This window comes from Clarias gariepinus, chromosome 9 (assembly GCF_024256425.1).
Source record: "Clarias gariepinus isolate MV-2021 ecotype Netherlands chromosome 9, CGAR_prim_01v2, whole genome shotgun sequence".
Classification (NCBI taxonomy): domain Eukaryota; kingdom Metazoa; phylum Chordata; class Actinopteri; order Siluriformes; family Clariidae; genus Clarias; species Clarias gariepinus.
In genome coordinates, this window is record NC_071108.1 from 29237112 (window position 1) to 29263026 (window position 25915).

The 25915-nt window shown below is 37.9% G+C and overlaps 1 protein-coding gene across 2 annotated transcripts in view; it reads right to left on the reverse strand.

The window, feature by feature from the left end:
• Positions 1 to 6472: 6472 nt before the first annotated feature.
• frmd3 (FERM domain containing 3) overlaps positions 6473 to 25915 on the reverse strand; it is a 43205-nt gene continuing 23762 nt past the window's right edge. The window contains exons 8-15 of one of the 2 annotated variants that reach the window (XM_053504082.1): positions 25718 to 25806; positions 25367 to 25430; positions 23731 to 23793; positions 19481 to 19569; positions 18327 to 18401; positions 18105 to 18173; positions 13618 to 13742; positions 6473 to 7675 (exon numbers count right to left, since the gene is read on the reverse strand). In XM_053504082.1, the coding sequence (XP_053360057.1) occupies positions 7023 to 7675; positions 13618 to 13742; positions 18105 to 18173; positions 18327 to 18401; positions 19481 to 19569; positions 23731 to 23793; positions 25367 to 25430; positions 25718 to 25806 (1227 nt within the window). In that variant the 3' untranslated portion in view covers positions 6473 to 7022. The remainder of the gene's footprint in view (positions 7676 to 13617; positions 13743 to 18104; positions 18174 to 18326; positions 18402 to 19480; positions 19570 to 23730; positions 23794 to 25366; positions 25431 to 25717; positions 25807 to 25915) is intronic. The other variant, XM_053504083.1, reaches the window with a different exon arrangement.

The following is a 25915-nucleotide window of genomic DNA, read 5'->3' on the forward strand; positions in this document are numbered from 1 at the left end:
AGATGTAATTCTTGCAAATGTACTCATTTAAATTTTTACAATAATGTAATTATTTTTTATTAAATTATTTGATTGATTTCAAATCCACAATTTTTTAAAGCTGGCTTTTATTTTATCAGGGGAATTTTTTCCCAATGTCATTTACTGTTTTTATTTTATTATGAAATTTGTTATGTATTTTGGAACAACTAGCTAGGTTGTTGATAATGTCTAAAGTTTTACTAAAAGCTAAAATCATGGTCATCTTTTTTAAAAATCTTATTTAGCCACAAATTCCATTCTGCATGCACAATCAGAAAAGTAATACATATTAAAACAAGTGTAATGTTTAAATTTGGGATTTTTATTGTGGCAATACTAACATATAAAACAACCCATAATTGAACATAGAAACAATCAAAATTGACATTACAAACTTCATAAGGCTTTGAGTCCCAGTGTTCTACAAACTGGGGATTTTTTTTATCTTGGTATTCCCAGAGTTGCATTGTAGAACTGACAAAGACCAAAGTAAAAATGTGGAAAAGTATTGTGTTAATGTTATTCTTACCCATGCAAAGAAAAAAAATGTCTTCTCAAACATGTCTGTCAAATAAGGGAAAATAATAAAGCAACTCTTTTGAACTAAAATAAGAAATAAAAAAAAATTGCATATACCAACACAGTAAGATGTTCTCCAAAGTTGCATATTTTTATTTCTTTTTTTCACACTGTATGATTTATAGAATGACCAAAAGGAAAAAAATGTATTGTATTAACTAATAACAAAGCCATTTAATCTTTTTGACCTGCATCATAGTCAAACCCAGTAAAAAAATCACATGGGATCCTGTGTCAGGCATTATACAGTACTGTGCAAAAGTCTTGAGCCACCCCTAATTTCTTCGTATTAAATAAAATTAAATTATGTAGATTAAATTACAAAAATTAGAGCAATTTTTTTACTGTGCTGCAAAGTGCTTAAAGATACAATTAAAAAACTAGTTGTTGTCTACAGCATTCAGCATCACCAGTATACCAATCACCGGCCTGATCATCTCTCATCATCTGCACCTGTTACTCACTGGTTCGTGTTTTGAGCTAGATTTATTATGTTTTTACACATAGGTCACTGTGCTGTACTGTGAACTAAAAACGAGGGGCGAAAAAGTCCCTCAAGAAGCCTGTAGAGCCATTTCTCGCGACTACACTAAAAACGTTCAAGATAGTCTGACTCTTTCAAAGCAAAATATGAAGAAATGAGACAGGGCTCAAGACTTTTGCACAGTACTGTACATACAGTGGACGAATGACAGTCTCATACAATTTAAGTTTGAATTTTATCCAAACTGTCTCTTTGCATTCAGAAATCTTACACAATTTCTCTAATAATAATAATAATAAATCAGTTTTTCTTAGTTTTAAGCAAATTCCCATCAGATTTTAAAAACAAGAGAAATGTTCAATCTACAAGTTGGGGGTTAAATCTACACTAAATGCAACGTCTGTTAAATATTTGGAACATGTTTCAGATTATTGGATAAGTGAATAGTTGAATGTTGTGAAATGGTGATATGTAAAATATACTTGGAATGACACATGTAGCAATATGCAACTTACAAACCCAACACAAATTCTTAGAACATTTTAATAATTTCAATTAAGCATTTATCTTAGATATCATTTGGACAATATTCTAATAATAATAATAATAAAAAAAAGATAAAATAAAAAAAATCTGACTTTAGGTTTATATGACCACTAGCAAGATATCTTGTGCAACCTATAGTGCTAGCCCTAAGGGTTAGGTTTTGGTCAATTCATGATTTTCGATCCATCTAGAAAGGAATAAACAGGAAATATGATTCTGACAAAAATATGTAGGCGTGCTATCATGCAACTTGAGACCAACGAAAAATATGAATTGTGTGTGTAAGATGTTCGTTTTATGGTTACATTTGATTTCACTAGTTTTGTTTGGTGGTATTACGATTGACTTAACAGCTTTAGCCACACTACAAGCTTGAGAAGCTTCAACAGTTTTCAACCAACATAAAGCACACTGTAAGGAAACCTCTGTCTAGTACGCATAAGTGGTTTATGTTTAAACCCTTCATAGGGTTGTTTTTGTGAATATGGAATGCAATTATGACTTATAGAAGGGATGGACAAATCAGTAGTCAGTAGCTTTTCATTCGTAGTTTCACATGTTACCAAAGAAAAGGGGGATATAATCCTTATTGATACCTTCAAAACAAAACTGTTCCTTTGGGATGCATACAGTATACGATCAACAGTTATAGCAGAAAAGGTTTGATAGCCGCTCCTCTTAGTCTTTTGAGTTCCCACAGAATGGTAATGACCAGACTGGTTTAAACTGACAGGAACTCATAACTACTCTTTCAAATCATGGTGGGCAAAAAAGCATCTCAGGATGCCCAGAAAGCCGAAACTTGAGGAGGCTGGGCTACAAGACCCACGAGGTCTGCCTAAAAGCTGTCATATAACCCTTCTGCTAATGCACCACGTGATGACCTTATGGTTAACAGAAACAGAAGATGCAAGCTTACATAAAACCCTGGCTAATGCCTTGCTGACTTTATGTTGCGGTCGTAAACGTAATGCGGTACTATAATAAAAAAATATTACCTTGAGTATACTGTAATATCCACAAACTTGTTGTTTTCTCTTAGATGTATTAGTGTACTTAAATTGCAGACTAGCTTGCCATACATTATTACACTGCATTTGCTAACGCTTTAGCTTAGCTTTAGCTATTGAATTTTTGATTTGTCCATCTCTGAATGAAATGAGTGTTTTTCGCTACAGTATAACCTGGACTGTTTTAGTTTTAGCCCTAAGTTTGTCTGGTTTTGCTGGTCATGAGGTAACACACAAAAGCACAAGCATAGGGTTCACTGCCTACATTACTACTCTTGCTACTTTTCTTTTTTTTTAATTTTTTTTTATGAGAATGAAGAGCAGCAATCATCAGATCATGGCTGATAATCTTTTCCTACAGTACATCAACAACTCAGCGTCTGAGATGATCAGAGTTAAATCCAAATGGAGAAACTCACAATTTGAGGTACGACATGATCGACTTTTGCTGCTCATGGACAAATGGCATGCAAATACTTAAATACACTGATGATTACACAAATTCTAAGACACAGTCACTGATTATGAAGTCTTTTTTTTCTTTTTTTTGCACAGTATTTACAGACAGGAGCATGCTGTCAACTCAGTAGTTTAATACACGACTAGCAAAACAAATATGTTTGAATGCACACACATAAAGTCAGGATATGTTTTTGAATGGAACCAAATATCAACTATTGCCGCGGTAGCTGTACGCTGGAGTTCTGACCATTTACACTTATATTCACAAGAAATATGAAGTGATATGGTTATCGCTTGAAGCATGTATATGTACATTAATGACTTATTCACCACTGATGAGCTGTAAATGACATAGCCATGAATAAGATTCCATGAATAAGATCCGTTATTTGAACACAATGTGTATGTGCATGTTTAGGTTTGCTGCAATAAAGTATACACTAGGCTGTGTGGAGATCCCTCACTAAGTCTCGTGCGGTCCTGAGAATGCTAAACGGGTAGAACTTCTCTATCGCACTATGATCTCGACCTTTCGGAATATGTCTTTAGCCCTTGTCTAACCCTCTCCTCTATGTTGAATCACTTTACATTAAGGTGTCCAAAAACTGAATGACTATCTGTAATGTATACAATATTTGAATCTTTGAATTCGGATCTTGGGCTGACCTATTTAAATCTTTTACAACGTTTTTATGGAGCTTAATGGATCAAATGTTTTAGACAAAGTGTTCCCTCAGCTTGTATTCGAGAGACGTATAGCAGGAGTGGACTAATCAGCACCCAGGCTCTCCAGGACAAGCAGATTTCAGATCTGAAATACTTATGTATTTTTCCATTCATAAACTCTTTAGGATTGCATTTGAGGCATTGTAATGTAATTGATTAGAAAAAAATATCTGTCGAAATAGGTTTAGTAACCTTATATTTGGATTATTGTAACCATACGAAAGAAAAAAAACTAGCTAAATACAACTATATTGTACAGTTCGCCAGGTGTTCAAGTCAAACTGGGACTTTTTATTGAGTAGAATACACTAATGCACTTATCTCAGTGTTTCACTAGTGCTTGGAGACCATCAAGGTAGAAGGTTTTCATATTACGCTGAAGCCATGATCCGACTGCCTGCTTTACAATTGAATCACTGGCCTCCCGGGAACTCCTTTACTGGCCCAAACACGTGGAAATGTCTTGGAGCGAGGTCAGTAGTGTATAGAGGATGTAGCAATAACCTGTAAGTTCCAGTTTTATATTCAGTGAAGTTTTTACTTGCGTGGTATATTTATGACTGGTCCACCCCTGTATACTATGTATATATATTACAGTCTAATTTACGCATAATGTATAGTGATCCATCTTAGAACATCCTACAGTACATACACCTTAAAGGTATATAGACTTGCTTTGACCTCTTGTAACCTGATACATATTCTATCCTTTACAAACATCCTTTCATTCCTCACCATGCAATATCAGCTCCTGACATCACGTAATCTAAAAACAAAACAAAAAAGTTTTTTTTTTTCTTTTTTAAATATTGTGCTATTCCGTATAAGAAAAACCCACAGCGCTATCATGTAATTGTCAATAAAAATATTTTTTTCTTTTCTTCCACTGCTCGGCCTGATTAAATCTGTTAAAATAAGACAACTTTTTTCTTCTTCTGAAAAATAGCAGTAAAAGTAAGCTTTACGTAAAAATGTATAAAATGTTTAAAAACAGATTCGAAGTTTCCGTACATCTTTTTTTTTCCCCTTACTTTTTATTTTTAAACATACAGAAGAGTCGAAATGCTGTGGCTTTAAAGGAAGGAGGAAGGGAAGGTTTGTCTCAGGCTTGTCTCGAGAGCTGAAATCTCTGCTATGAAAAAAACTGCTGATTATTACAGCAGCCTTCAAAGTGAATCAAACGATCTGATATGAGGGTTATGTGTGTTTGCTACAACGGAGTACTTGGATGCATATGAAATGTGCTAACTCATCCTAATATGGATTTTGAGACTGGTAACTATTGGCTGAAATTACAATTCAGATGTTTAATTACCAGGATACTGGCAGGTCAGAATGATTTTAATGCATCAGACAATGATTTGCTTCAACAACATTAAATAAGAGATGCACCGATCCAAAAACTGAGTATCAGTATCAGAGTGAGAAGCTTGCACAGAACCAGATGAGTTAGTATGACCATGTTTCATTGCTTCCATTGGGTCTTAAAATTTGGAATAAATGACCCAATAACATTCTGTCCAAGCTGTCAGCTGAGCCAAACGAATGCCAAATAAAACCCTACGATGCATTCTGAGACTCATCCACTTGAAAATCTTCCATCATCAAGAGATTTTACATTCTAATTACATTACCTACGCACGTCCTCAGTGCTGGCAAATAGATATGGCACAGACTATTATCTTCCTTCAAGTAATTCTTTTTTTAATATTAATATAGTATTTTGCCGATACAGTGGTACCTCGGCATATGAATGCCCTGCCTTAAGAATTTTCTACCTTAATTTTTTACCTTAAAAACTAAACTTTGCATGGAATTTGCCTCGGCATACGAAGCATTTTTGGCAAAGCAAGCCGGACCGAATGCTGGCCAAGTTGCTTGTACTGTTTATCCCGGAGCCATTTAAAACTGCCGTGCATCAGTTGAAAACCAAGCCGATATGATTTGTGTTTTTTTTTTTTTTTCATTTTCTGCAAGATTTAGTGATGACATACTGTAGCACCATAGATCCCACAAAGGTTAGCGGGAAAAGGGAGCCGTTTCCAGGTTCCAGGTTTTTGAAGCAGCCGGTGCCATGAGGAATCATAAATTAAGGTTAGATGAGGATTAATGTCTATTTATTTTACATTTTACCTTATTTAAATGTCTTTTTTAAATATATACAAAGATATGATTATAGTGTTGAAAATTGGTAATATGTTTGGTGGCTGGAACCTATTATCTGCATTTACATTGTTTCCTATGGGAAAAAGCGTTTTGCAATATGAAATTTGGCCTCAACTCCGGAAGGGGTTAAATTCATATGTCGAGGTACCACTATCCAGTATATATAAATATATAATTTTCAATAAATTCCATTTATAGTTATGTATGATTCTGTGAAACGTCTGTGAAAAAAGTTCCTCCACGGAAAAAAAAACAAAAAAACAAGAGAGCAAAAGAAATATATATATATTTTTTTTTTGCGTAGCTTGTCATGTAAACTACCGCATAGCCGTTCATCCTAAAGACACTTGAGCTTAGCAACAACGACCTGACACTGAAAACACCTTCCAAAAATGTTCTGTTACAGAAAACGTACTTTGACACACATTTTTTTTTTATTGAAACAGATGCCATGAATATCCTTAAATGAAGTGATTAGACACTAAGATTTATCTTTCAGGTGAACTACTGCTGCAGTGGGACTTGAGAATTAAGTACAGTAGCGAGGGAAAAAAATAGTCATAATCTATGATCCCTGACAGTGAGAAATTAGATGAACAGTAAATCTATGATGGGCTCAGACAGGAAGATGCAGCCCTGACATCAAATGAAATTGAATATGAACAAATGAGATCGGTGCATCCCGTTGTAAAGCCTTATACAGACTGGTTAGCTGTTTTTATCTTTTTGTTTCTGCTACAGATCTATTCTACTCATTCACTGCTACCACTAAAACTCTGCAACCTGCCTGGAACGTTTAAGTTTCAGTTCAGTGTTTCCTCTACTATTCATGGCTTTGCGTACAGTTTACAGTTGAAGGTGACTCCAGCCTGAGGGTGTGAGTAAAAAAAATAATAATAATAATAATAACAGCATGTTGTATGAGAGCAAACCTTCCTTCCTGATCGGTGCTATCCCACTCCCCGTACCCCAGTAGTTCATCCCTGCTGATGGAGGGCCTTGCAGCCATATACTGTTAGACGTTAGCTTCAGTCTCCCCACAGACGCTCTGTCAGGAGCTCGAGTTTGTAACAGATCCAGCGGCGTAGTGGGCAGTAGTACTCGTAGTGGAATTGCTCAAACTCTGGCGTCTCTCTGATGTCCTGTAGGAAGGAAACGTCCAGGTCAGACTCCAGCAGAACCAACAAGAGGACCAATAGGAAAAGGAGCAGGATTGAAGCTACGGCTATGAGCCGGGCAGCGCTGTGGAGGAATGCCTGGATCTGCGGCGTGCCGTGTGATGGGCTACACAGTGACTGATAGGCGGTCTCTCGGGACAATTCTTGCTGCCGCTCAGCCCAAAGCTCCGCTTGCATTTCCGGATCGTTGTGGAGTTCCTTCAGCAAGCGTCCAGGGTTTTGGAACAGGAAGTCCACACCGCCCTGCGTTTCCTGCACCGGTGTGGGCATCACACTTGAACATGGGCTGTATGCTGTATCTGAAATGGCATGGGACCCATCCTCATCGTCCTCGTCGAACTCCTGCTTGCTATTTTCTTCTTCCAGTCCGTTGCCAGAAAAAGACGATTCTTCCTCTCCTGTCTCTTGGACATGGCACTCCATCTCCTCCAGTTCTGGGTCTTCTGGCATCATGGATGGCTTCAGTGGCGACAAGTGAACTGAATCCTTTAAAGCCAGAAGTCCTACAAAAGGACAAAAAAAAAATAATGTAACTTTTTTTTGGATGAGCTCTTTTGCACTCTCACACAGTGGGTCAGTGTAAATATGCCCATAACATCTAATATCCAGTTTAATTACCCAGTGTCATCATAGTTTATATCTAAAACCCAGTGTCCATAAAGATTTTACCCTGAGTACCCTGTCGCAGTTTTGAGCTCCACAATAAAAACTGTTTAGTCTGAGCAATGTAGTAACCAAAACATAGTTAAGCATGTGATCAAAGAAAAAAAAAGACGTATGAATGTCAACAACATTTTAAAAAAAGGTTTTTAGGGTGTACTGCAAATTAAACACATTGATATTATAATCAACTTATAATTGATTTTAATGCATAATACTTATTTAATATAGTGAAATTATATAGGAAAAGTATGTATTTAGGCTGGTGAGAAATGTAAGCATAAACGTCCACTTATTACGGTAATACTAAGCAGCTCTTTTATATCTCTCGTTCTGAGATCTCGTACAAGCGTGGCATCACATGAGCAGCAGTATGAAAAGCTGTTCCCAAAGGAAGCATGTTTTCGCCTTCATCCTCTCTGGTTGACGGCTGTCACGTGACCAGGAAACCTGCCTATTGGGTGGCAGTGACAAATTTGGGAGAAAATGGGGTCAAAAAATGATCACGGATTCATTAAGGAATAAGACATCAGTAATGAATTTGAACATTAAAAGGTCTCGGAGTGTGTATGCTTTAGCTTGCACCCTTTGGCTAACTCCGGGGTAAAAATAGACCCAGCTGTCTAGCCAGCACGGATTAAGACAGGTCTCCAGGCGAAATCATGAGCGACATCATCACCATTTCTCTCTCATATACATTGTTATATTTCTGAGAATCATATGCATAAAATTTCCCTTATATAATAAAATGTGTCTGTGTACCTCTGTGTAGAAAATGTAGATATAGTATAATAAAATAACAGCCACTAAAAGTATTGCTGTTTAGCATGCTTACTGTAAAATGTCATTCTGTATAAATGAAAGAAATATCACTTTGTGGCTTAAGGGAATAGCAAATGGTAAGTAATAATAAGAAAACCATACTAAATTTTAGTGTATTATCTGCATTCCACAGTTAAAAGAGCAAATGGAACATTAATCCTACTAAAATGGGGTCATCCTCATTGTAAACGTTGCACTACGCAGCAGTCAAGATTGGAGCACAAGCAAGAACCTGTCACCATAGCGACACAAACCACGAGAGACATACATATATTTGAACCCTGCAGGAGGAGGAGAGTCAGCAGTCCATCGATGATTGGTGTCATGGCAACAGTAAGCGTCAACAAAGACCAAGTATGTATGGGCGACTTTCTAAAAGATGTGAATAGGCCAGCGAAGAAAAGGAACAGATGTCGCCAAGTCGGCTTTTCAACAAAAGAAATTGAAAGGTCGACATTGGCGTCATTCCTTAGCCCAGTTGTTCGAAAGCATTTAGGAAGTCTAAGGACAAAACCTATGCTTAGCACTAGGGAAACCACTTAAGCTTCTTGGACTTTACAAACTCATCAGTCCAAATCATGAAACCTGTTCTAACCTTTTATGAATGTGAATTTGCTAGGAACTCTTGTCGGTAAGACCTGATACTTACTCTTTGGTGATCTACAATAACATGTAAAAGTATTCTCTTTTTTTTTTTTTTGCATGCATCACTTTGACAAAAAGGTTCTATTTAAGCGATTTCTTGATTCACTAGATCTGGCAGTAATCAAGCCTGGACGAGGCTCATGAAATTTAACTCAGCTTTCCAAAAATCATAGTTCATTCATGAAGGGGCAAATACTTTTTCACATAGGGCCACGCAGGTTTGGACAGCTTTTACCCTTAATAAATGAAATCATAATTTAAAAACTGCTTTTTAGATTTACATGGGTCATATTTAAGTTTGTTTGCTGGTCATTTAAGTGTGACAATAAAAAAACAGATTAAGCAAATACTTATTCACAGCACTGTAACTCTTCTCTTTAAAACGATTCATGTCATAGGCATTCTATCCCATCCTGTTCATGTTAATAAAGGGAACGATACATTTCAAAAAATGAGTCTAAGACAAAAGACATTGACAAGTAAAATATTCATAGGATTATCTTAACATGATTATTTTTTATTATTATCAGAGCAATATGCTTCCTTACCACGTCCTGTGATTCTTTTCCCATGCCTAAGCAGCCTCACATACACATCTCGAGTTGTGTGATTGGCCATGCGCAAGTGCAGGTTGTGTCGTGTGGTTATCTTCACCTGGCATCGCATGGTGTCCATCCACTCCTCAGTATTTAAAACCTCCTCCACATTCACACTGTCCTCAGGGATCGTATCATGAACCTTCTTCGATTCCACACAGTTCTCATTTAAGTTCAAATTGCCTTTTAGAACCTCACCTAGCGTCTCATCCACATCGATACTGTCCTTTATCTTGTTTCGTACCTTATCCATATCCTTAACCTCTTCCGCATACACAATTTCCTCAAGAGCCTTGCCATGAATCCCATCCATATCAACATTCCCCTTTAGAAACTTGTCTTTAGCTGTGTTCAGACCCATACTACATTTTAGAAGGTTGTCTTGAAACCTCTCCAAATTCATTCCACAATCCAGAACATTAAGTTGAATCTTGTCCATGTCCAAACCTTCATCCGAAACCTTGTCCACTTTAGCACCAAACTCAAGAACCATGGCTTGAAACTCGTTCACCTCCATGCCACAGTTCAGGACACCATCCATTTCCATGCCAACCTTTGTAACAGTGCCCTGAATTGCGTCCATGTCCAAACTAGAATGTAAACCCTTTGCCACTTCTAAGCCATTCTGAAAAACCTTCTCTTGGAACTTATCCATATCCCCACCCACTTCATTCTCGGACTCCAGAACCTTATGTTGAAATTTACCCACTCCCACACCTCCATGAACTTGATATTTGCCCATGTCATTCATTGCCTTGGTCAGATCTTCGCCAGGATCCACACCTCCCTCCAGAGCCTTGTCTGGAACGTCTATGCAATCCAGTCCCTTCTTATTCCTCACTCACTGCTCATCCATTACCACTCTATGGTTGATCCCTCTCAACCCTGCTCTTCTGTTGTACTCTGGTCTGGTGTGATGCTGGCTTTGTTGTACTCCAACAGGGTTTAGCGTGTTCATACACATTTAGATCCACACACTCACACTTCCCTAGACTGGGGTCCAACTGAGCCCTGTTTCCCATTGAAGGGCTGAGATGTCAAGCAGTGTTAATAAAGATGGGCCATTAACGAAAAGATCATCCCAAATGCAGGATGGGCTATTTTTACAATGTTATGCAAGGCATATGGCAGTGCAAATCTCAGAGGCTGATTACAGAGATGAGTAAAGCTTAGAAGGATTGCTGTTATACCTCACGTGCCTACAGAAACAGAAAAGGCCATAGGAAAAGATAATGCAATTTGGGCATGGGGTGAGGTTGGATTGGGTCAGACCTATAAATAATAAGGCCATCAAAAGATATAAATGTCTCCTTAAAATACCATTTTAGATTATTAAATTATTGGATGTGGAAGATTAATAAAAGAGACACATAAAAAAAATAAGCCAATTTTGAGGCATTACTCTGCAGGACAGATATAGGATATGGATTTGGATGTGGAATATTTTGTGCATGTTTTCTTTAAGTCACATGGGTGATTAAATGCACAAAAGCAAAAATTGTGTCAAAATCGGTTTTGCTAAATCAGTGTGAAACTTGTGTTTGGTTTTGCACGCTGCTATATCTCCACCTCCCACAGTTTTGTCACAATGGATAAATCAGCCCGCAGTTGTGGTAGTTTAATTAGGCAATTAAGTATAATAAAATGTTGGTTGAGTTTTATCTCATAACCCTAGATTATGTTTTTGTAGTGACTCACTGGCAGCAAATTGAAGCAAATTGCAGCAAGAAGCATGAAAAATAATACCAGTTCAGTTTTTAGCATCATCAGCCTCGTCCTCTTCCAGTTTCAGGTTCACTTTGGTTGTTGTCGACATGCCTTATCATAGTACAGATATGAGGAAATGAGAAAAGAATAAAACCTCTAGGCACTTTAAAACCTGTTAGAACATTTGTTCCCATTTCTTTAATTTGATGAAGGACGTGGCTAAAGAGTTTTGCACAGTACTGTAGTCCAGAAATCCCAATGGAGAACCTGTCATAGCACACAGTACCAGATGTAGGAAATGCGTGGTAACATTTATTTCTTTTCTCAATTTTTATTTTTAAAAATCTTTATTACGGACCTCATGGCTCCCAAATGCAGCAAAATGTGCCAATCCTCATCCAAAATGTTCCATTTCACAGAACGTATCCTGGACGTTAAGTGATGCATACCTCTAGTTTATGACTGACGTGGTAATTGCAATGTCAGTAATAGAGACTAAATAGTCCTCAACATTCTCCAAAGATCCGTTGGACACATTTAGATCACTCATGACAGGCACTATTTGGCTCAGGCAGTAGTTTGGCTTGACTGATCATTTAATGATGGTGATGATCAGGCCATCAGGCCTCATGAATACTTTAACCATAATTTAGTAGAGGATAATGATTAGCCCACCTAAAATGTGTCTGTTGGTCTTAGTAAAAACGAACAAAAAGACTTTATTATAATGAAACAACCTCCTGGTTTACTAATCCTATTCTTAACTACAGAAATAGAGGCCTGATGCATGCATGATTTCTATTTAAAGGCTCTAAATCACCAAGCCCAGTTGAGCCCAGTAATCTTACTGCGTTTTTGTTATACAATATATTGGCAAAGTATACCATTCTTCCCGCACCTAGATCTGCTTTTAAATTAAGCCACCATTGGCATTTTATATTTAACTGCCTCAATGTGTAGCACTTTCTTGACACTGGTATCTGTGTTACAAATGTCTACAGAGAATATGATTTAATATACACTATCAAGCCCAGTAAGCTGCACACACAGCAGGGGCCTTAAGATCCGCAGACATCCCCTGTGTCCTTTTTCACGCTCACACACGGATAAAGTGACATGGTAGGTCTTTGAAAGGCAGCTTGGATTAAATAGCCTGTTTCGTAAAGGACAAAAATCCCTGCGGAGGGTTGAGGATGTACTATGAAAGTTCAACCCGCACCACAGGCCTATGATAACCCTTTTCCAGTGTGTGTTTATGCGCGGTTTTATTCCTTTTACAATTTATCAATAGTAACTTTTTACTATTTCTATCATAAGCTTAACCTGGAAACTCCTCACTTATTGTCTATACCGCTTTATCCTGAATAAAGACTTGGGGCATGGGGTGCCAATCTATTGCAGGGCAATTTGGGAATGCCAATTAGCCTAATCTGCATGTTTTTGGACTATGGAGAAAACCCTCCAAGCATAGGGAGAACATGCAAACTCTATGCACACAGACCCGAGGCGGGAATCGAACCCGGACCCTGGAGGTGCAAGACGACATACAGAAGATGTCAAGCGCAGTACGATGATAAGACTCCTTGCCGCAGTAAAACATTCTAATGATGCAAACGTTCTGTTTTGGTGAATTTGCTCCAGAACTACAACTCAAGACTTGAGCTATATTCAGAAACACGTGCGCACTCATAAGAAGTGTGAATATTGTTGATGCTGCTGTATGCTTTCACGTGTACCAGATCAAGCAGATCTAAATTAGCATGCAGCTCGACACTCCCATACACTCTTAGACGCCGTGCAAGCCCTAACAGAGTTCTATTAATCAAAACTAACACTCTGTCCCAACAGATAATCAGGTGCATATTTTTAACCCTCTGATTAGACTCTCCACAGAGACTGCTTGATTTGCTTGAGAACAGAGCATCTCCCACCTGTCATCAGTCTGCATGTGTGTGTGTATATATATATATATGTGTTTGTGTATGTGTGTGTGTGTGTGTGTGTGCACGGGTTACCGCTGTCAGCTGAGGCCTCTCTGTATTCCCTGCTTGAGCTGAGGGCCGGCAGCAGAGGTTCCATGTTCATTATGAGGTGCTTATGGCTGAGCGAGGTAAAGCTTCTGCTCTGACCCAGTTGACACCTGCAGCACAAAAATAAGAGCAATGCACGACGACAACAATGAAATAAGAAAAAAAAAATAATTAAGTGCATATAACTTCATATAAGATTTCTGTGCACTTGCACCTTATTTCCTTTACAATATGTCCAAAAAATCTTTGTGCCTCATTTAATGATGTGTCATTTGACACTAAATAAACCAATAATCCAATAAACTACTGTAAAAGTATCCCTTCTGGGTCTTGATTCAGAACCAAGCAACAGACTAACATACTGTATAAAAGCAACGCAAAGTTTTTTCAAGTTTGTTATTCCAGAGTTATTCTTTATCCCTAGAGACATTTTTTGTGTAATTGTATAACATTTGGTTTTACTTCTTTTTTCAGGTTTCAACAGAATCATTTTAAGAATTCCTAACTATTGACAAAAATCTCTTGTGAAATTCCTAAAACTAAATAAACTTTCTAAAAGGAAAATATTAGTCAGACATCAGACATAGTATATGACTAAGTGATGGCTTCCCTTTCAGACATGGTTCCAAGTAGATGGCTGTTAAAATAAAGTTGCAGTCAGAAATTTAAATACATTTATCATGAAAATAAATGTCATGGCATTATTGGAACCTCTGTAGTCCAACCAGGGACCCACGGAGGCCAGTGGTGACCATTGTATTTATTTCCATTTTTACAATCATGGGAGGACCTCTGGTCAACATTCACACGCATATTCACACACTATGGGAACAATTTGGGAACGCCAATTAGCATGATCTGCATGTCTTTGGACTATGGGAGGAAACCGGAGTCCCAGAAGAAAACCCACCAAACACGGGGAGAACATGCAAACTCCATGCACAGACCCCAGAGATGTAAGGCGACCACTAAACCATCATGCACTATAACGCACTGTATATCTTTAACGGAGGAAAACCTCAAGAATTTGGTTTTTGGTTGGAAAAGTTTTTTCCATCAATGACAACAATCCGTCCAAGCCCTGAGGCAGCAAAGCAGCCCCAAACCATGATTCTCCCTTTGCCATGTTTTACAGCGGGGATGAGGTTTTGATGTTGGTGTGCTGTGCCTTTTTTTTCTCCACACATAGTTGTGTGTTTTTTCCAAACAACTTAATTTTGGTTTCATCTGTCCACAGAATATTTCGCCAGTAGTGCTGTGGAACATCCAGGTGAATTTCAAACATGCTGCAATATTTTTTTTGAACAGCAGTGGCTTCCTCCGTGGTGTCCTCCCATGTACTCCATTCTTGTTTAATGTTTTCCTTATGGTAGATGTGTCGACAAAAATGTTAGCATGTGCCGGAGATTTCTGTAAGTCTTTAGCTGACACTCTAGGATTCTTCTTTACCTCATTAAGCATTTTGCGCTGTGATCTTTCACTCATCTTTACAGGACGACCACGCCTAGGGAGAGTAGCAACAGTGCTGAACTTACTCCATTTGTAGACAGTCTGTCTTACCGTGGACACATGAACATCAAGGCTTTTGGTGATAGTTTTGTAACCATTTCTAGCTTCATGCAAGTCAACAATTCGTGATCGTAGGTCTTCTGAGAGCTCTTTTCTGCGAGGCATGGTACACATCAGGCAGTGCTTCTTGAAACCAGTAAACCCAAAACTGGTGTGTGTTTTTAAAGGGTAGGACAGCTTTCAGCAACACATCCAACATCATCACACTGATTGGACTCAAGGTTGGTTCACTCCTGGCTCCAATTACTGTAGCTCTTGGAGAAGTCATTAGGCTAGGGCCGTGGTTCTCAAAGTGTGGGTTGCGCCTCACTAGTGGGGAATACAGACATGACAGGTGGGGCGCAATGAACGGGACGGAATTAATGGAAAATAATAGGAAAGTACCTACTTTAAATTATGCTTTTCTTTATTGACAATAAATATTGGACATTTGAAACTAAAAAAATCTAATATGAAAAAATGGATCATTAATACAAGTAAATTAAAATAACATCAGAGAAAAAGTGGAACCATGGTGCAACAATAACGGTTTAACGTCGGCATGTTAATCGCAGAGGAACAATATATAAGGAAACATTCGGTATTATATATGTCATTTCATTTATTCCTATGTGTATTCTGATGTTTCTGTATTTTTGTTAAACATTAATATTTTATCAGGCAGTACTAGTCTGGCATTTCTAGTTTCCAGTGTGGCAACAAAGTTGCTTTTTGATCCTTCAGGCGCTGAACAGGAGGGAAGATCAATATCGTTCTACACTTTTTGTTGGTGTGCGGCATTTTTGCGATGATCCCTAAATCATTTGTTGCACCGTAGAGAATAATGGTGTTTATGCTTTTAAACATGTATAATTTAGGGCGGATGTAGCTTAAACACAATGTAGAGAGGAAATATATGTAGGTATCTTATTTGCCAGTTTATTTACGCAGCTATTGAATTCGGAGATGCGAATATCAAACTAACTTTACTTCGGACACAAACCGGGTCAGTAGCGTACTGTATGTAGTGAGCATAATAACGTCAATGGATACATTTGTTACATGGACCACAAAAAAGCAGGTGATTCAGCATCATCAGCCTAATCAACCAAAAAGCCAGCCCAAAGGAAAACATGATGAAGCCTATCTTGTGCTTGGATTCATGGTGGGGATGGTGGGGCAGAGGAGAGACCCGTGTGTGTAATGTGTCTTAAATCGCTGGCAGCAGACAGCATGAGACCCAACAAATTACTACTGTAGGAAGACACTTAGAGACAACACACCCCAGTCACGTTAATAAGCCACTCGACTTCTTTGAAAGAAAGCTCTAGATAGGTGATGAAGTAAGCCTGTTATAACAATTGTACGTGTATTTGATCTGTTTTGAACTTGGTGTTATTTGATCCTATTGGTTTAGAAATTGATATAGTTCAATAAATAGTAAACTTGGCTGTTTTCGTTATCATTTTGTTGACAAGTGGGGCTTGAAAATTCTCCCACCCCTTTAAGTGGGGAATGACAAAAAATGTTTGAGAAGCACTGGGCTAGGGGTTCACATGCTTTTTCCACCCTGCACTGTGAATGTTTATATGTTATGTTCAATAAAAACATGAAAACATATAATGTTTGTGTAGTATTAATTTGACCAGACTGTGTTTTTCTGAAGTTCAGATGAAGTTCAGAGCACATTTTATGACCAATTCATGCAAAACTCCACGTAATCCCAAAGGGTTCACATACTCTTTTTTTGCAACTGTACAGCCCTTTTTCTTGCAAATCCAGCCCTTTTTTTGCCATGATTTTTTGAGCACCTTCTCTTTAATCCTGTGGCTTAAAAATTCGAGCACTATTGATCTTGGCGGAGCATGAGCCGGGGGTTTCGGGACATAGGCCTGATATGAACTCTCGATGTTTATCGCTATTTAAGAGGGGAGCTCCCGTACTTTTATTAACTAGTCTTCTACAAACCTGATCATACATGTAGATGTTGCATCGTCCTCGGCTCCTTCCCTTAATCTACATACTAATACTATTCCTTCGCGAACGCCCCTCTAAGTCTGGTTAAAAAAAAAAAGTCATTGAGTTTGAAGGTATTAGTTTTGGAGAGGGGGCCTTCTTTCTTGGACTCCAGCGTATGTAAAACTTGCTTGACTTTAGCCAGTGACAGTGGGGTTCCAGCAGATTTCGGATCATGGCAGGCTTGTGCAGTGGTGGCTCCTGGGCAGTTCCTGAACATCCAAACCAATTTTCATCTCATCTGAGGATGACAGCTTGGGTTTTCTTCCAGACCTTGGCTACGCCTCCCAATAAACTGTACTTGTATACAGTTGTTTGAACTGATCTTGGAATCCACATTTGTTTAAAAATGCATCCAAGAGACATTCCTCACGGGTGTAAATCTACCATCTTCCTTCTCACATCTGAATTTCTTGGACTTTCCTGTTGTACTGTTTGGTGTTCAATACAATGAGTGCCGTCAGCCAAACACTTTTGTTCTGTTGGCACTGAGAAGCTATAAGCTGTATTCACTCAATCAGGAAGAGGAAGTTCAAAGGGATTGGGCTTGGCAAATTAAAAGACATTTGGATCCTGTTTTGTACTGTTTTGTGCTCAAACTTTTTGGGTTGTTCTTCTATTTAAAATGTACAGTGTGTTCCCAGTCAAATAAATAATTGAAAAACCAATACTGCCATGACATTTGTGCTAATGATGAGTGCAGTTAAACATCTGGCCTTTAAATGTCCAATTCATCTGTCTTCATCTCATTATACATCTATGAGCAGTTGAGGATTAAGAGCCTTGCTCAAGGGCACTTGGTAGTGGTGGGGTTTGAACCTGGGACCATCCAATCAGCGGCCCTACACCATAACCACTTTAATCCTAAAAATATTTATTATACAGTTTGCAGTAGGTGTAACTCTGACCTGTGAACAATTGGAGGCTCCCTCTGGATCTTCGAACTGGCTTCAATCACCTCTTTAGCAACACGACCACTGCCAAATCAATCCTTACATCAATTATTCTTATGCAATATATTTCATTCCTTTTTACGACTTATATCATGATGCACGTGTAACACAAAAAAAATGTACACATACAATGTACAAACAGTATACAATTTATTGTAACAAGGGTAAAACTCATACCTGTAGCGAAATCTGGTCCCTTTGAAAAATATATTGCTGCTGGATACAGTCTTGATCTGACTCGATTTTGCACATCTTAAAAAAAAAAAAGGGAAGTGAAGCATTAAAAAAAACAATAAACTAAGGCAATAGGGACACTCAGCAATATACACTACCAGGCAAAAGTTTGGACACACCTTCTAACCCCATGCTTCTTCCTGATTTTCTTTTCTTTCTACATGGTAAAACAATGCTGAAGGCGTCCAAAATATGCAATAATCTCATATATTGTCCTCAGATATTGTTCCTTGGTCTCGCCTTTCTCCTAGATAGTCTTCATGAGAGTCAGTTTCATCATGGTGCTTGATAAGCTTTGCACATGCACTTGACAATACTGTTCTCATCTCATCGTCTATTCCGCTTTATCCTGTATACAGGGTTGTAGGGTGCCTGGAGCCTATCCCAGGAGACTTATGGCACAAGGCGGGGTAGACCCTGGACAGGGAGCCAATCCATCACAGGGGACACACATTCACACAATATGGGCAATTTGGGAACGCTTACTCTGCATGTCTTTGGACTTTCGGAGAAAACCAGCGTACCCAGGGGAAACCCACCAAGCACGGGGAGAACATGCAAACTCATGCACACAGACCTGAGCCGGGAATCAATGCCAGACTCTTCATGTCTTACAATAACTGACTGTTGTTGTTGTTGTAGGTTAATTAGCCAATTCCATATGTTATTTCATTATTTTGTAATGTCTAGTATTGTTCTAGAATAAACATTAAAATTAGAAGGTGCATTCAAACCTTTGATTGGTACTCTATAGAGTTATATTTCTTGGCAATGCACTTGAACAACTCCATTGTAAGAAATGAGAAATTTTACTGAAATGACAAATTATATTTTTATTTGCTTTTTAAACTCGCCTAGTCTTTGTGTGTATGTGTGTGCGTGCACGTGTGTGTGTGTGCATGCATGTAGTCACTTGGGGCAATAAATGTTCAGCTCTGTTCTTGCTGTGCACAGTGAGCCATGTTCTCTGTTGTCTCAAAAGATTCTTAATTAAGGAGCTTTAATTAGAAATTTGACTCTGCATATGCATAGATTACGGGGGAGCAAGCTACCAATGTGTGTGCGTGTGTGTTTGTGTGTGTGTGTAATGCTCTCACTTGTAAAATGCCTGATTTTCAACGCCACATTTCCATAGATGTTTACAGGCTGCTGGTGTGGAGGTGTGAAACGTCAAAACCAGTTTCTTCTGCAGAAAGAAAGATGAAAAAGTGAAGCATCTGCATGTCGGCTAAAGCGTGAACAAGAGAGGGAGGAGGCTAAGGGGAGGAAAGGACAAGAGAAGGAGAGAATGATTTAGGCATGAGAAGGAGAGAGGTCAATAAAGAACACAATAATGAAATCTGATGAGAGTTGGACAAACTGCTGACCCCAAACCTTCTGTCCCAGAGAGAGAGAGAGAGAGAGAGAGAGAGAGATGAAGGTCTTTAGTATTATTTACCGGTAGTGCAGTGGCATTATGGCAAGAACAAGCTGAATGTGAAAGTGCGAATCAATACTGCAGTATAAAGCGCAGCACACTTTTACAATACGCAGCATTACATGTGACTGTGCATGGCATAAACTACTTATTACAGTGATTATCACTGCACAATACTATATAAATTTAATTCTAAATATATAAATTAATAATAAAAAATTCACGATTTAAACTGGCTGCCAATAGTTTCAGCTGTTTACAAAAGAATATAATTTAGTCGTTATTAATGCCAGTTCAGAGAGCTGGGAAACAGATGAAGGAGCATCATCTGTATTTGAACTGGCAACCTTCTAATGTCCGTGTGAGCGACTGTCTGCCTGTAGGTTGTAGATACTAATAAAAAAAAACAAGCTTATCCTCTGTTAAACTTCAACTACTGGATTAAATTTAAATAATATTAAAATGTTTTAAGTAAGAAATAAATCATACAGCAGAGATCCTAACTATGTGTCTATCACTATCCTATAGTTATAAACACATAGACATATTACTGTCCTATATTTATTATCCTATAAATATTACTGTGATGCCATATGATATTTTTTCAAAATGAATTACCCCTTTAATAACCACATAGGGGGGAAAAGGATTAATTTTAAAAAGAATTTAAAAACTCAGTGGAGCAATATTAAAACCAGGCACCTCGTCCAAATGGTTGAGATGTCACTTCATGGTAAAAGTATCAATAAACTGTATTAACAGTTAAAAAAAAATATTAAAATAAAAAGAAATCTGCTTAAAATTAATGTTTTGGGGGCTTTAGATCCACTTTATTTCTCCTAATATGCTACAAAAAAATTGAAACAGTACACTATTTAAAGACATAGTGTCATCTAGTGAATTTCTTTAGCATAGCACAGCTCAACCAAGTGGTAGAGATGACTCAGTCATGTTAAGTTCAAGACATTTTTCAATAAGATATAGTGACTCAAAACATGCTTCACCAAAAAGTTGAGCAGAACGATGAAGTGTAAAAAAGGTTTTTTTTTATCAGTTAACAGACGCATTTAAAGTTGTGAAATATGGGCAAAACAAGTTAAAAAATCTTTCCCTTAATAGCAAAGTTAATGTGAATTCAATCTTATAGTATATATATATATATATATATATATATAGAGAGAGAGAGAGAGAGAGAGAGAGAGAGAGAGAGAGGGAGATTGTGTTTGAATTAATTTTGTAAACCTTGCAGCCAAACGTACTGTCAGAGCAGCTGTTTTAGAAAATTAACCAATACATTCTGACCAACTTAGACAGCACTGTGGTATTACTAGTATTAAATGCATGCTCAAATCCTTTAGTCTGTGTTAAAACTCACACAGTACGCTTTTCTTGTCATTTTCTTCAAAAACTCACTGCTGAATTTGAACAACGGCTGACCTTTGTGTAAAGTGACATGCATTCATTACAGAACAATGAATTACTGTCACAATTTGTACCATATAAGATATTTCCCCAATCCTGTAAGTCTGACGTCTTTGTCTTGCCTGGTTTGATGGAATACTTGCGGCTTAATATTAAGGTTACTCTATCATGATCGCATGTCAGTTATGTAATTGAATTAGATTCCACTCTGTTCCAGAGTAAAACTGTAGCGCTACCGGGGGGGTCACCACAGCGCTAAATATCAAAGCTAGAGATTGCATTAGACCATAAAAGGGGTGTGAGACTAGCTCTAATGCACATGCATTAAAGGAAATGTAAATATAATGTGAATAATCTGCACGTCATATGACTATGTTATGAGAGGTATGGTGATTATCAGCTACACATATAGGACAGCAAGATGTTTCAGAATGAAGCCAGAATCTTCATTATGTGCCTCTGCCATGTAGTTACACTGATATAATAACACAGGATATATTAATTATAGCTAGTAATTTGCTATTACACGGTTTCTTAGTGCATGTCTACCCTTTCAATCAGTGGAATCTGATAAGAATGAGAAGAAATTTTCTTTTTTCTTTTTTTTTCTGTACACTCCTCAACTACAAAGGAAAATCTTCTTGAGATCATTTAACAAGGTGACATGGAAAATACTTCAGTATGTGCTTTGAAGATACTAATTGGCGGATATGTGCTCCCATTAGCCAGCCATTAAATGTCATGGATGATTGACTACATTGATATACACTGGATGACTGACTCCATGGCGGACTTATATGCCAGGTTATACGCTATATACGGAGCAGTATATTGTGCAGTTACCATATTGCACAAATCGGATTATATATTATAGGCCGTACGGAAGTGATGTACGTTTTGGTTTATTCTGTATATGTTAGACTGGACAAGGGTAAATATCTTTATTGCACTATAAACGTGTGCCAGACTAGTAGGAGGGACAGATATGTGCTGCATTTGAGCGAGTTGAACATGTGCTCTGGAGGAGGTGAAAAACGGAACTGTCAAGAGAATTTGTTCCATTAGGCTCTCATGTTGTGTAATATGAGACAGAGGATCGATTCGCGGCTGTCTAAGCATCAGACTGAAGCTGGCTGAAATCAATACGGAGTTGCATGCTTCTCAGCACGAGAGAGCGGCCCTGTAAGAGCGGTACCGCTGCCAGGAAGTGGCCTCAGCATGGCGCATTTGGGTTTCGACTGGATTCATCCAGTAGCCAGGGGAGACAAGGATTCAGTACATGTCACAACATACTGTATAATCATTTTGAAGAAAGTGAGAGAGCAAATCCGATTTCGGAATTGTCCTGATTTTACCTTTATAACCATCTATACCAAGATTTAAAACACAAATTCGTTTAATATTCATCACTATTCAGATCACAAATAAAGCTAGAGAGCCAAATATTGTTATGAATCAGCATATAAGCCTCAGGACTGGCAGCTTAAATTGTACTCTTAGCCAACAGAACCAGATTGTAAGCATTTAAGGCGTTAAAGCATTTGGATTCCAGGAATCTCATATGGTTTGTACACGTTTTCTGGCCACAAGCATCAAAATCTTAATGGTTGCTATCTGTTTCCGTCTCTGATTTCATGCTTTTCGATACAGGATATAGTCACTGGATTGAAAAATGTATATGACATATTGCGCTGTCATGGAACATTAATTCCTGAAACTCATACAGTATGAGAAAGGCTAGCTCCTGTTAGCGCATGCAGTACATTATCACCAGCCTTTTCCTTCTCAACTTCTTTCTCTCTTTCGAAATAATTAACAGTAAATGTATACAGTATGTTACCATTATTTTATGTATATTTTTCTTTGTTATATAATACGTTTTGTATTTTGTTTAAATAGGTATAAATTAACGGCGGTTCAGTGGAACTGTTGCCTGGCACTTTCAGGTTCCGGGTTCGACTCCCGTCTCTGTGTGTATGGCGTTTGCATGTGCTTAGTGGGTAAACCGGTTTCCTCCCACAGTCCAAAGACATGCAGGTCAAGCTAACTGACGTTCCCACATTGTGTGTCCTGTGATGGATTGGCACCCTGTCCATGGTGTACCCCACCTCATGCCCTATGTCTCCTGGGATAGGCTCCAAATTGAGATTCACTAAAGATTGTTGGATGTATTCCATACAAATACTAGGAAATATACAAGGCCGTAAAAAATCAAACTGTCCACATGTTTATTGTAGTTACAACAAATATTATTATACTATTTATAAATATTATAAATACTATGATAATTTTAAATTGTTACAATATCTCAACAAAAACTTTATTAACCAGCCATTCGCAAAATTGTATTTAGTACCCCTGCTTTATAGCAAGGATAACATGATTATTTGCGTTGGACTCAGCTCCACTGTTCAAGCTGTGCTTTATAGCAAAGTATAAATGATTCTCACTAACGAGCATCCAGAACTCAACACGGTATAAAAGTTTATTGGAGAATAAATAAAATACCTCACATGCTTGCTGGGAGGCTATGGGAGGCCCTTGGCTGTTTCTTGCGATGTCTGTGTCTTCCTGTGAAGGTAGACGGTTCACAGCAATATGATGAAACATATCAGAGTGTTTAAAGACAGCTAGACGTCTAGCTAGTACAAAAGGACCAAATTTACGTTCATAACAACCCTGAAATGCAGACTCATAAACTACAAATGCACTTTCCGCCCTCTTCCACATACTCTAGTCCACAGATACTTGTGATTCACATCACCAAGACAGCGTGGCCAATTTAATCCCCTTGTTTCATCATTACTCAAACTTGAATACGGTAAACGCTTTTCTGTTGTGCTACTCATGACCATCTAAAAGGTAATGTAATTTCACTCCATTCCAAGACGGAGTCGGTGTAGCTCTGCCATCATGATGCATAACAGCGCTATTTTGGGAATGCTTCCGACAATCCATCATTTTGAACCACTAATCGCAACTGTTGTAACTTATGTGGCTTTCCCTCATGCTGGATTTCTGACAGCTCAAGATCACACAGCACAGATCTGATTTAAGACTTAATGTAGAGGAGCAATCAGATGCCGTCTTATAGGACAAAACAGTTTCCTTGGAACGGCACAGTTTGAGTGAGCACAGATTGTTAGAAATGAACGTATGAAATATAAAGGGCAGATCATCATAACATCATAAAACCAAATTAGTAGTGTCTTGGGATGATAAAGTGAGCAGTGTTTAATTAGGAAAATTATGATTTTGCTGTGTGACACTGGAAAAGTAAATAATATGGTAGATTATAATAAATTCTAGATACAGTTTTGTAGCTGGTCTGCCTTTGCTAAATATTACTGAATATTAAAGCACGATTAACTCAACTACCAATATGACACTGTTCAAATTTTTCAATCTGATCATTCCTCATTTTTAAATAATGTTCTACTACAGAGCTGCTTGGACAGTAGTTTTGGCTACAAGGTGATTCGCAGGATGAGAAAAGTCTAAAAAAGATTAAAAGTTGCCCTACATGATTATAATGTATTACAATTATAATAACATTTTAGTTTATCAGTCAAATTATACTATATATCTATATTGGATTTTTTTTTTTTTTTTACAAGTGGTGTTCAAGTCAAACAGTCGAAATTTCTTGTAAAATGAAAGCAGATTTATTTTTCGACATTTACAAAAGATTTTAAGCACAGATTTTAATCCCTGGTTTGATCTGAACGCCCCTGGTCTGTTTCAAGTCAAGCATATTTCGAGAGAAAAAGAATTAAAAGTGAGGTGTTATGATAGTGGTATGATGTGTATTGATGATGTGTGATGTCATGTTTATGAAATGCATGTTTACTCACCAATGCAGGAAAAAACACAGAGAGAAAAGAAGACAGAAGCACATGTAAAACTGGATATCAAGCAGCAGGACACAAGCAGGATGACGAGCATGACAAGTTGAATCATTTCTTATACAGGAAGCCATTTTTTTTTCAATGACATGCATGAAATGATACAATGAGTTGTTCTATTTTATTTCTCAGAGGCCTAAGGATCATGCAGCTTTCGTATAAGAAAAATGAAACTGTAGTGTGAATGTTACATGGCTGATGTGATGTTACTTTAAAGATAATAGCGTGATGAAACTAACCTCTCTCTGTACTCCAATCACGTAAAACGTTTTCCCTTCAAATTTAAATCTGCTGACATCCGGCCTGGGAGGGAGAAAGAGATCGTTGTGTTTAGTGGTTCGTACTTCTATGGACATATTTGGAAAGGAAAGGAAAAACTGTTCACCGCTCTAGATAACATATTGCAATGGTTTGCACACTTATAGATCCTGGTCAAGCATAGTCACCTTCAGTTAACAGTTATTGAATGTTGGAATGCTGTGAAAGTGAAGTAAAGGGGGCAAAGATGGAGATTAAAGAGTAGTCAGAGAGTTAGAAGAGCCTAAATACAGTGAGGACGTTAAGAAGAGAGGTCACTAAACGGCTCATACCATTTCAGCAAGTGGATCCTCTTGTTTCCCTGGAAAACAACAAAGCCCCGGCCAGTGAACCCCAGAAATGCCGTTGCTCCGGTGAAGTCCTGAAATGCGGAACGAACATCAATCAGGGCAAGATTTCATTTCTGTTAGGAGTGAGCGCATTTGTAGAAAGACCTCCAGGAGTGCAGACTGGCAACAGGACAAAATGTG